This window comes from Gambusia affinis, linkage group LG13, assembly GCF_019740435.1.
Source record: "Gambusia affinis linkage group LG13, SWU_Gaff_1.0, whole genome shotgun sequence".
Lineage (NCBI taxonomy): Eukaryota > Metazoa > Chordata > Actinopteri > Cyprinodontiformes > Poeciliidae > Gambusia > Gambusia affinis.
The window spans coordinates 20,225,446-20,237,983 of NC_057880.1; the positions used below are offsets into that span (position 1 = coordinate 20,225,446).

Genomic DNA, 12,538 nt, shown 5'->3' on the forward strand with positions numbered 1-12,538 from the left:
TTTTAATGAGGTGCTTTTGTTGTTTTGCAAATCAATAAACCCTAAAAATCTGGATGGAAGCAGCTGATCCTTTGGAATGGCATCCAATCATGTATAGAAACGCAAAAACTCCACATATCTACTGAAATGCCCCAGAAGTGAAATCATTTATTAGTCCACACAAATGCAGAGCAGCTAGCTTCAATTCAGATATTCAGCTAAAGCATTTCTCCTGCATCCTGTTCCTGTAAACAGTCATACCTCGGCTTTATCTTGATTTCTGTCCAAGTCTGTTTGAAATGCTCTGTTTAATCTCGTTATTGTGTACACAGGCACACTCAGGCTCCGAGCTATTATTCAGCTGCACAGATGGCCCTCGCAGGACATCTCATCTCCTCCAATCCAGACTCTCAGCTGACTAAACAATAATCTCAGAGGGGCGCGGGGACAGGCGGCCATGCTTTTTCCAACATGACACATTAAAAAAATAAGCACAAAGCTGAGAGCGGAGTGTACACGTCTGAGCCAAGCATTCAGCGAGGATAAATTTACCAGTGTTTTTCAATGGGTCTGACTCCGTCTTAAGGAATATGCCCTGCTGGCGGGATTAAATCTGTGCTGGCTGCTGGCATGCTCACTTATACCACATCTCGCTCTGACAGCTCCGTCTAACTTTAGCTGGAAGTGGTAATATAACTCCTACTACATTGACTGGCATGCACCAGCAGAGGCCATTAGTTAAAGTGAATATGTGCATCACATTTTCCTGCGTTGCACTCGCTGCTGCTTTCTATTTTGTATTTGGCACAGTCGCAGCATGCCATCTTATCAGCTGATCTTGAGCCAGAAGCAAGGAGTAGTTGCTCAGCAGAAAACACAAAAAAGAAGTGTTGATTGTGCTGGGCTCGGCTATAACACGATAAAAACAGGGTCCGAATGCTTTTGGATCAGTCCCATGCTTGCTGCCTCTTTCCCTTGTTCATTTGTCATCCTCTTTCCTTTCATCTTTTTTTGTTCTACGCCTCCTCTCCCTCCTCTATATTCTGTCGCTCTCTTCTTCCTCTGCGCTCTCTCTCTCCCTGCTCCACTTAGAAGGTTTGGCAGCACTCCAAGATCTGAGAAAAACATCGGAGGCACAGGCTCGTTCTGATGTCTGGAAAGAGGGGGAGACTCAGTCCTGATTTCCATTTCACAGACTCGATTCACAGCAGAAAGAAGGGAATACAGGCTGAGTGTAACAACCAGTCAAAGAGAAAGAGGAAGGGGAGGAAAGATGAGACAGACACACAAGTTAGATCATAAGGAATAAAAATGAAATATTAGGATCTCAAAATGGCACATTGGTGTATAAAAAGACACACAGAAAGAACTAAAGAAGGGGGAGGAAAATGCCAAAAATGCTAAACAAGGCACGCTTAGAGGCAACTATTTTGTTTATACTCACTGCTTTAAATGGAAAACAGTTAAACAGAAGAGAAAACACAAGAGTTTGAGAGTTAAAACACATTTGGCACTCAGCACTGTAATCATCCTAACTCTGCAGGCCTTCGTGGTAAACATCCAGGCGAATGTAAACCCCCTCATCCCCCTCGTCTCCCTTCCTTTACGGACTGAGCCAAGAATCTGAGGGGAAATTTTACACATCCTGCGGATTTAGCCCTGCTCCTCCTAATTGCCGGTTGGAGCTCCATCTCGCCGAAGAGAGAAGCCGTCATTACCAGTCTCGCAGGAGCCCTCAGCTTCTGACTCCAGCTTTGATTGATGAAAAAAGTAGAGAGAGGGAAGAAAAGGAAAGGGGGGAAAAAGCTCAGTGTGCCCTCGATACAAACATTTGCTGTGACCTTGTCCCCCTGTCCCCCTCCTTTTCTCTCCACACCAGTCTAAAATTAACAGAGCGGGATCGGTTCAACTGGGAGAAATGTGGACCAGATACTCCTTTTGGCGCGTCCGCGTATCTGCTCTCTTTCAGGGGGGATTACTGCAGCACGAGCGGGTCTTTTGATTTACTGTGCTAAACATAGATTCATTAGTGAAACAGCTGGCTGCACTGAGTGCTTCATGCTCCCCTCCACCCACCGACACACTATAGACCATGTTGAAACGTAACATAAGGATTAAAATTTATCGTACTTTTTCTGCCAATACGCTGTCAGAATTAGTGCTACGGTTGGCCGCTTTTTAACAAAGGGGATAAACATGATTGGTGTTTGCATACATGGGAGATGAAACTGTAGGAAAAACTGAGGCAACAACTGTACCTTGAGCTTTCCAAACAACAATTATGACCTCTGAGATGTGACCAAATCTTTGTGTAACACCACATAACAGCCTACAAGCTGAGTTAACCATTACTAGGAGAGGCTCTGGTTCAGGATTATGTCAGGAGAATCAATCAGTCTGTGAGGAATTGTTTTCTTATGACAAATCGATTGGTGGGGTTTGTGTTGCAGCAGCCGGATCAAGAACGTCTGGGGTTAGAGGGAGTCTCAGAAGGAGAGACACATTCTTCTGTTTCGCCTTGTTGTTTGGATAAAAAAAAAGAAAACTGAATTGTCTCCTGTTGCTAATTTTTAAGTGCTTTCATCAGGAGACCTGAGAAATTACCAGAAGTCATGTAAGAAATGTCACAAATAGGGTTATCAAAGTAGACTGAGATTTTAAACGGTTGCTAAACAGACACAGTTTTCTGTTGTATTGCTTCTACAGTTTAAAGTCCTTTTAATAAAATGCAGAGAGAAATGGAGTTCCAGGGAAAACACGAGACAAAGGTAATGTAAATCACACTGCGGACCGCTCAAAATAGCCATTTGCTGCTTACCAGGATCTAGCTACCCCAAGGTTTTAAGCAGGTGCTCTTACAAAACCTCTAAAATGTTTTATCATTTTGGAAAATCCTTCTAACCAGATGAAAATACGAGATGAAAGGCAGTATAAATCACAGTGAGGGATGCTCGCAGATAACTATGCAGGTTACCAGTATCAAGATATACCAAGGTTTTAAGCATTTAGGGTTTCAAGCAACTTAAAATCCTGTTTTTGTTTTTGTGTTCAGCCACTCTGGAGTAAGAAAAGTGGATGTAAAACCCACTGAGGGCTTCTCATGAATAGGCATTGGTTGTTTACCATCTCAAAGCTTCATAATTGTTCGATCTTCCTGTTTCTGTGGCCTAAAACTCATTCATTTAACGAGACGCTCTAGCATGGATTGGGAGGAAAGGTGATCATCACCAAGATATTTCCAAGATATTAAACAGTTCCAGCTTTAAAGTATTCAGATACAATCTCAATGGTTTCAAATCCTTTCAGTCAGATCCCAGAGTTTTCTCCGGTTGTAAGTCCGATATAATAATCTGTGTTGTTACACCCTGCAGGTCGCGAACAATTAAGTTCATTTATCAAATAATTATTTAAGATCATAATGTTTATATACATTTTATATAAAGCAGCTGGACAATTTTGTTTTAAATTTTTGCATAGATACCCTGATATCGTATTCTTACTCACAGTATACAGTGAATAACGACCCACGCGTACTCACAAATGCAACACAAACAGGCACTTTAGATATTTTTGTGGTATACTGTTGTTTGGAAATGCAATAAAGTTTAACTGCACTGTTGTGACGGCAGCAGCTGACGTCTACATGCAGCTTTATTCCTGCATAGAAGCAAATCGCTGCACCCGGTAACATGGTAAAAAGGTTTTAGTGCAGGAGCGTATAAAAAGTTTGCTACTTTCAGCAGCAGCTTAAACATTTAAAAATCCCTGAAGGATGTAGGAAAGAAACAAAGCAATATGAACAATTAACCACAAATGTGCCCTCGTACAGTGACAGACAAAAGGGGAATGATTTACTTGATATGCCTTGTTATTTCAACATTAAAGCCAGACTTAATGTAGCCAGTTCCCTCAAACACTGGATGTTTACTGAAATCTCTCCTGATTGCTCCTTCCTGGATATGCATCGACGGGCTGTGCCGGAGCATCTGTTGTGTACTGGTAGCTATGCAACCCAGGAGCTTTGTGTTATGACACCCCTCCTTCCAGGGACACGTTATTACTATATTAGATACAGCACAGGCTATTTTAATCACCGCCGTGCAAACAGGTATTCACCCTGCTGACGTAAATCTTCACGGGCAGAAACGGCCTCTCATATCTCACTGTCACACTTTAAGCCGGGTTATAAACACACCTGGCTCTTGTCTGCTTTATTTCTCTGAAGCGGCCGGTCGACTTTGGCCGGCTAGTGCAATATAATGACAAACAGGTAGGTCAGACTCTGAACTAGTTTAGAAAAAAGGATAGCACACAAATCAGTAACAGCATGTGAGGTGATATACAGAGTGGGTGGTGATTTGCAGATTGGCACAGTAAAGTGTCACCCTTATCAAAGTGGGTTGTGTTCCTGGTTTTAAAGTCCAACTGATAAGATAACTTTCCATAGAACGGAAAGAGACGCATAAACAAACAACTGCCTTGAAAATGTCAACTAAGGAAAAACTGGTTGAATTGTTTGTGTATCTGTGGCAGCCTTTAATGCTTCCTTGTTAAGAGGACGGTAGTTGCTAAGTTGGATAAGCAATAAGGTGCAAAGGCTATGTTTTCAGTCCACACCACGAATTAAGCAGTTCACCAGGACACCATGCAGCTTACAGAGAAGCCTTCAGAACAAGCATGTCAGGAAATATTCAGATTTCATCGATTAAATGGCAGCCAAAATATTAAAGCAATAAAAAAATGAGGTTGGTATGGGTGCATATTAGTCCTGCAAATCAGGGAACTACTTTGCTAAACATAAGGAAGATTACGTGTGGTAATAATTACGCAACTGCCTCCTTTACAGAGTGCTGCTATCTGATAGGTATCAGTCTCCATGATTTCAGCATTGGCTACACAGAAGTGCTTTGTCTAAGATTGCTTCCCCAGAGCAAAGGGGAGAAAAAAAAAAGCTCCATTTTGTCACCCCGCATGTCCAATGTTGCTTGTAGAGACGAGTTTGAATGCCTGCTTGCCACTGCAGATGTAGAGCCACCGCTTTTTATCTGCATTTCACGGCAGAATGATTTGTGTTTAGAGATTCAGAGTGGGGTTTGCATCTAAGGCAGCAGGGGTGGTTTATTGTTTACTCAAAAAAAGGCATGCTGTTCCTAGAGTTTGGCATCTTGTTGCAACATTATCAGCGGTAGTATAAATCGTAGTTGCACAACGCACTTAACAAATCACACTCAGTTTTGCTGAAGTGCAAATCTACCCAAACTGGCTTCAATGATTGTAGACTTTTTATTTTAGTGAATGAAACTATCCACATTGACTGTTTTGCATTAAATAAATACACCCATGAAAGCAGTGGCGTTATGCTTCCTTGAAAATATGAGGTAAACACTAAGAATCTTTCAGCAAACGTCCAAAATTGGTGCTCAACACAGTTATCCTGCCATGTTGGCGGTCATGCACTTTCTCGTTACTGACTCAACAGATCCCAGCTGACTGAACATGACTTGGCACCTGTTTCTGTGCTCTGCAATCAATCACAGTGGTGCATGAAAAAAAAAAAAACTGGAGCAAACTTAGGACAATGAGTCTTGTTTTTGTCTGCGTGAATCACGAAAAGCAATGTGTGCAGAGAACCCGTCATCCAACCGGACGCCTACTTATGTTGTGCAGTGTAAGTCGAGCCGCCAAAACAAGCCTGCACGTCAGACCCGAGAGTCCCGACTCCCCCCCCACCACCAACACCACCTCCAAGTCCACCCACCTGTCCTCCCCCCTCTCCGTCTCCTCGTCCTCTCTGTCCACAGCCCAGTGTATAACGCAAATGAAGCAAGCTCAGACAATCAGTTCATACAAGATGAGAAATTGTATTTGGCAATTTTTTTTAAACAAGTGCATACAAGTACAGCTAAAAGCATTTTAGTTTTGCCAAGTGCTCGTAGAGTAGCATTAGTCACATTCTACGTTAAACAGGAACTGCCACCAGACCTAGAAGTACATCAAGAATTTTTGTTAAACATCAACAAAGAGGAACGTAGTTCATTATGATGAGTACATACCTTTATCTTCAAAAATATAGAAACACAATGTATTCAAAAATCAAAAATTATACAACCATGTTTACGAAGTATACTCTTCCCTTGGGTCCAATATGTACAAGTCCGTTAGTTTGTTTTGAATGGTATGCATGTGATATTTATATATTTATACTCAGATTTTTGCCTCCCCTCCCCAGAAGAAGTGTTCAGACAAAATCAAGGGTCCCTCTCCTTTTTTACTTTGACATCTCCTGCAAGGATGGTGGCGATTTCCCCCTGCATGAAAGCCCACGGTACGTTGGAGCCAACCAGGGGACATTTCTCTCCGCTTGGACAGTACACTTCACCAGTGGCACCTTGCTGCTTAATGCTTTCCCTCGAGCACGGGAAGCAGAACTTGTGAGAGGGCACGGACGGGCACTGAACAAAGTGTGTGTCCTCCAAACGCTCGTGGCACAGCGTGCAGCACAGCGGTATGCTGCCCGGTACCGAGGAGTCTGGAATGCTTTGGGGGTGCACCTGGTCCATGCCTGGCACCTGTGGGGTGCCCGCACCAGACGCCTCTCTCTGCGTCAGCCTCCTCTGGTTCATGGAGGACGGCGACAGCGGGCTGCTGCTGTTCCTCCGGGTGGTGGAGTGGACCTGGTTACCGTCCTTGGGGGAACTGTTCCCACCCGCGTTGTCTGCCGCCATGATGAGCGCCGCCATGGGGGACTGGCCGTTCTGGGCCTCAGGTGGGGTGGTGCGGGGGTGAGGGGATATCGTGGAGGGGGGAGATGTGAAGCCTGGTGGGGGAACTGGAGGCATTTTGGGTCCCTCGGCGGGCGGTGGTAACCACTGCTGTCCATCCCCATTGAGCTTGGGGGCTGTGCTCTCTCCGTCTGGTTCTGGCGATGCTTTTCTCTTCAAGCGGGGGTGCTTTCCTCTGTCTGGAGGTGGGAAAGGGTTAAAGAAAACAATTGAGCTGCACAGATCAGACTTAAACTAAGAATTCAGTCTAGCAAAGGAGAAATGTGCATTTCTGCTGCACCACAAGCTACACAACAAAAGCACAGTCTTCCATTATACCCACCACATGTCTTCCATAATAACAAAGCCAGTCTAATCCTGTGCTTACACCCTGAAAAATGCTTTACCTGACTTGGATGGGGGGGTGCAGGGCTCGTAGTTCATTCTTGGTGCCATGGCCACATGTTCCTTCTTGAACCTGCTGTCGAAGGTGTGCAGAGCCATCAGGTCCCTCACAGTCTTCCCCTTGCCCCAGTCCTGCTCTCGGCTCTTGTGGCTCTCGGAGATTTCCTGCGTTAGGCTGTCCGGTCTGTGTTTCTCCTTCCCCTCTCTGTCGTGCTCGGTGCTGGACACCGACGCGGGTCTCTTGCCCAGATCGGCGGGACTACCGCCCGCCAGCGCGGAGGTGAGCCCCATCTGTCCCGGTCTGCCGTTGACTGGGTGCACCGGGGTCATGCCCCCGTTCACCAAAGGCACTAGGTTCGGCGGAACCGTGTTATTCCTGCGCGGGTTGGGGCTCTGGCGGTTCAGCTCCGGCGGCTCGTCGGGCTTGGGAAATCCGTTAGGGACCGGAATGCCGTTCGCCTGCCGGCCAGACTGGTACTCTGGCCCCAGCCTGGGCGGGCGGTCGGAGGACAGCGGGTAGCGGTCCAGGGGCTGCGGTGGCCGCGAACCGGTGTCCCCCGCTGATGGGTGGTTGATCGCCTGGATCTCCTTCCCGGAGAGCTGCGCCTTCCCCGGCCCGGGAGACCTCCCCTCCTGGAAGCCGTGAGCCCGCTTCAGCTGGCGGGCCGTCTCGATGACAAACTCAATGCGGTCGGCTCCCTCGTAGTTGACGCATCCCCTGCAGACGGGTTCGGTAAAATCCCAGATCATGGCCCAAGGCATGCGGGGCAGGTCGCATAAATAACACGACTGCCTCCTGGAAGAAGCAGCGACCGCCGCGGACGACATGGCTGCTCGTCGTCGACGCACTCCCAGAAGGAAAGAAAAAACAGAAATAAACCCCCAAAAATGTGCCTCTCCTCTGAGCTCCCCGTTCAAAAATAAAGAGGCGAATTAAAAAAAACAAAGATATAAGAAAAAAAAGCTGGTCCTCTCTCGGCTTTTAGAGCAACAAGGCTGAAGTTTTAGAGGGAGAAGTTCATGTCGGTGTGTACTTTACTCCGGCGCTCCTCTATCTATCTCCACTGACTCTCTACTACTGGCTCAATGTGGAGCAGCGACGTCACCACGGCTAAACGCCTGCTTCCACTTCAGTTTCTATTGACTTGATTTCTTCGACAGATCCCCCCGACCCTACCTCTACCCCACTGTACTGCAGCCTCTGTCACTTTTTTTTTATTTCTTATTTAATCACTTGAGCCTCAGCCAAAAATAAATAAATAGTAAAAATAAATAAATAAACTCACTACCTCCAACTCGTAGAGAAATAATCCCACAGGTTATTATTAGAATTATTACTAAATAGGAAGAAAGTGTACAGGAAAAACAATTTTTTTTTCCTACTCGTTTTTGATGTTTGAAAAAAATACCAAAGAGGGATACGCTTTGTCCTGAATTCAGAGCTTTATCCGGTGGAGGCTGTAAAGTGCTGCAGCTTGTTTTTCTCAATGCACAGCGCCTCTACGCAATGAGCTGCTACTACAACTGCTGTGCAATGAATGAGGTGGGTCGACCCTAAGGAAAACAACCGAGCTACTGTAATCCAATGGCAAGAGAAAAAAAAAACGTGTGCACTTTTTTTTCCACTCTACGTTTGTGTTCCAGCAGCGTAAATTTAAAGGGCTTATTATTAGGATTATTAGAAAGATTTTACAACCCGTATGTTTTTAACCGCTCATTTTTGCAGACAGTACTGACCTAGTCTTGTGTTAATAATAAAAAAGGGGGGGAAAGTAAGCGCCTCCGTTAGGCAGTAACCAGGAAGTTCTTGTCATGAGGTGGGGATTTCCAGCCAGTGTGTTGTAAACCTGAATGGACTGGGGTTGCGGCATGAGTATACTCTCACTCTGCCCACATATTAAAGGGATAGTTCTGAGTTTTTGAAGCGAGGTTCTGTTAAGAGATTGTAAGCAGTTAATATCTTACTTTAGCATGCAGCCACCTTGGCATATTTCTTTTGGAGTTAGTGGGAAGTTCAAAACAGTTGCATGCAGTGGTGGTCCTCCCCCACCACACATATATTTGGATTAATATATAGTGAAATTATTTTTCACAAATTGAAACCAGCTATAGAAAAAGTCTACAACCACCGTAAAATAACTTAATTCATGTTGGACACAGCTATATATTCTGGATTTCATACTGGGCTCAATGTAAGGTGCCAAAAACACGATGAAATGCTTCTTTTCTTATTGTTGCTGTTGTTTCACAATAAAAGCTTACCTAAATCTCAATTGTGTATTGTGCTTGAAAGAATCATTCTTTAGTGTAGAACAATCCAGTTCAGATTTGTAACATTTTATATTTTGAACTAGAGACGATCTAATGCAGTCCAGATTCCATAAAAACAATAAAAAATATCTCTTAAGCTTTGCAGCAATACGAATTATGCCAGGTTGATGGTCCAGCTATGTTGCATGGTTATAGTTTGTCCTCATATATTTTGACTGCACACCAAAATAAGCAACAGGAAAAATCATTTGGTACCCAACTTGATATTTTTCCCCTTTAATTCCTTTGTTGCCCCCAGACAGAATGGCACCCTGAGAAGTGAGACATGTTACCGATATTAAAGGCTGTTGCTGTTGGTTGAATGTTAAAACAAACAGTTTTGCTCTGGAGAACACTAAAATAACTTTGAGATGAATCCAAAGATCTTTTGCTGCAGATAATAAATGAGAACAGCTGGTTTATTTTAAAAATTAAGTTCCTGAAATAATTTATGTTTCCTCATTTACAGAAAAATGTTAAAGGGGTGAAACTTAAAACATAATCTAAGTTATAAAAACTGGCAGGATTTTTCTATTTTGGGGTTTTGAAACTCATCAAATGTCCATTCATAAACATTTTACACTTTTGAATGGTGGAATGAATATCAATCCATCCCTCAAAATGGTCAAAAGCAAATTTTCCCATGTTTTTCTTTCTGAAAAAAGCAGGAGCTGATTCATCTTTAGATGATCCAGCGCTGTTTTGTCGGCCCTCACAGGGAGTAAATCACAGATAACAAACTGAAGTTTGGGTGTGTTTATTTTATCAACAAGGATTCTGGAAACTTCTGCCCCAAACAGCAGAAGTTGGGGCAGAATGGAGATTGTAGAATAATCGCAAATCCATCAACTAGAACAAAAAGAACAACAAAAAACTCACTAAACCCAACATGTATAGATATAAATACATAAAGGTAACAAAATGTCATCCGTTTTTATGGGTTTTCATGAAATAAAACCCACAATGGAATGGCAACAATTGAATAAAATAAGAAAAACTATGCACTTTCTTTTCTTCAATTTTCACAAATATAAAATCTTTATATATTTAAAATCATCTTACTTTTCTTAATGTAAAAAAAATATGTTTTTTCTTTGTTCTGAATCCAAAAAGTATCTCATTTTATTTAGCCTATAAGTACAGTTAGTAAAAGATCTATTTTTTTAAATAATCATGTTCTAAATTTGACTGGGAATGTTTTAAAGCTATGTTTCCCAGACCAATTAATTATTATTTATGCTAAATTAAAATGCCAGTAAGATATTAACAACTTGTAACCTTTAGCCTCGAATTTTCTTAACTAATCTTTTTTGGAATCAGTCCTCCCAATCCAAAGGTGACTCATATTTAGACAAGAAATTCATCATCTCCTGCTTCTATTATTGTTTTTGTTAAAGCAGTAGTCAGTTTTTCTCCCAAATTTATGTGCCTGAAAGGTTTATTTAGATGAATTGCTTCACAGTTGTGCTGTTTTACATAAAGGAGGGGAAAAATGTCACATGAAACAAGTTAGACACCAAAACCCCAGCCAAAATCCCCTGAAGTAAAAGTGTAGGTTTGAACCGGAGGAGTGTCCCAGCAGTTCAGATTCCTCTCCCTCTCTTTCTCGCTCTCTCTCTCTCTTTCTCGCTCGCCGTCTCTTATCTGGGCTCATTCCAGCTCGTTGCAGCTTAGCCTCGGGCTATGGGTGAGGCAATGCGTCTGAAACCTGCAGACACAAAGCAGGATATGTTTGTGCAAGTCCATGTGACATTGGAAAGAGGAAGCAAGATGTTTAGTCACGTACCCTCATCCGCCTCACCCATCTACACAGAACATGAGGCCATTTGGCTCCCTGCCTGCGGCCATGATCATGCACTGTGGCATGGGGCCCTTCTTCAAAGGCTTTCCGTAAACAAAGTAAGACACTTTTGCTCCTGATCTATCTGCACCGAGCACAGGGAAGTTATATTCCCCTGTACACAACTGTCACAAGTTTTTGTTTAATTGTAAACTGCTATGTTTCCATCTCCGCTTTCTCTCAACTCCCTGTCCTCGCTGGGTGAGCAACAAAAGAATGTGGTGCTGGGCCTTTACGGCGCGGTTGGGAAATAGCTGTTGCAAGGGACAAAATAAACAAAAGTCTTTCCTTGAGACTGGTGGAAAACTGTTGCCTATTGCTTTGATCCTTTTTGCTTTTCCACTCAGTCGACGTTTGTGTAAGCAAATAGCTGCAGGGCCAAGCAGCTATTACGCAAGACAGAGGCATGCGGGAATTCATTTAAATCTAAATGACCTGATTTTTTATTATTATTATTATTAGAAAATAGAAGAAGAAGAATGTTGTTATAAATCACAGAGGCAGCAAAGGTCTGGGAGGAAGCCAAACATGACCAGATGGCCCTGACTGGCGATGTAAACCGTGTATACAGTAAAACCAGAACAGTGCGACCCAACTGGTGACCATCTGATGAGAGCCTCCACTAAACCAGATGGAGCGGCTGTATAATTCATTCTCTAGCTTCGTTTTGTGACTGTAGATCGAGACATGTGGGAGCTAAATAAAACCTGAGCAGTAGGTGATGGCCAGGGGAATACCCAGCATGTGACAGCACCGTGGGCAGGATGAGATGACGTTATTTTTGTCTCAACACTTTCTGAAATGTTATACCGCGCCGGGAAGGCGTTGTAAATTCTTTGTGAAGTTTTCCACTTCAGCTCAGGTCTGGATTTTTTTTTGTTTGTTTCTTTGTTTCTTTGTTTGACCCAGCCAACATGTGCGGTATTTAACCTTTTTTTTTTTTCACATTAACTACTGAGGTAAGCAGATTAAACTGTAACCGTCTGTGCCAACCTGGAGGGAGGCTAGAACAGGACAAGAGTACACATCGCACTTTCTAATAATGACATTTCCCTGAGAATATGCATTCTAAATACAGAGCATCACACATCCTCCACCATGCTTCACAGTGAATATGACGTACAGATATTGTGGCAAAGGTTAAAACATGCATATTGAGTAGAAGAAATAGTTATCTTACGCCACAGTTTCAATATGCAACAAGGATTTTTTTTTTGCTTTGGCAACAAACCACAGTGGTGTC

At 43.4% G+C, this 12,538-nt stretch overlaps 1 protein-coding gene across 1 annotated transcript; it reads right to left on the minus strand.

The window, feature by feature from the left end:
• Positions 1 to 5,820: 5,820 nt before the first annotated feature.
• Positions 5,821 to 8,676, minus strand: irf2bp2a (interferon regulatory factor 2 binding protein 2a). Its single transcript, XM_044136608.1, has 2 exons — positions 7,148 to 8,676; positions 5,821 to 6,940 (listed from the first exon to the last, which is right to left on the minus strand). The coding sequence occupies exons 1-2, from the start codon at positions 7,971 to 7,973 to the stop codon at positions 6,228 to 6,230; spliced, it is 1,539 nt and encodes a 512-aa protein (XP_043992543.1). The 5' UTR covers positions 7,974 to 8,676; the 3' UTR covers positions 5,821 to 6,227.
• Positions 8,677 to 12,538: the final 3,862 nt, after the last annotated feature.

What these genes read in the sequence shown, in the direction of transcription:
- irf2bp2a (XM_044136608.1), bottom strand. Translation starts at nt 7,973, where the DNA reads ATGTCGTCCGCGGCGGTCGCTGCTTCTTCCAGGAGGCAGTCGTGTTAT. An exon ending in CACCCCCCCATCCAAGTCAG is followed by an intron (nt 6,941 to 7,147) that starts GTAAAGCATTTT and finishes TCCCACCTCCAG; the next exon opens with ACAGAGGAAAGCACCCCCGC.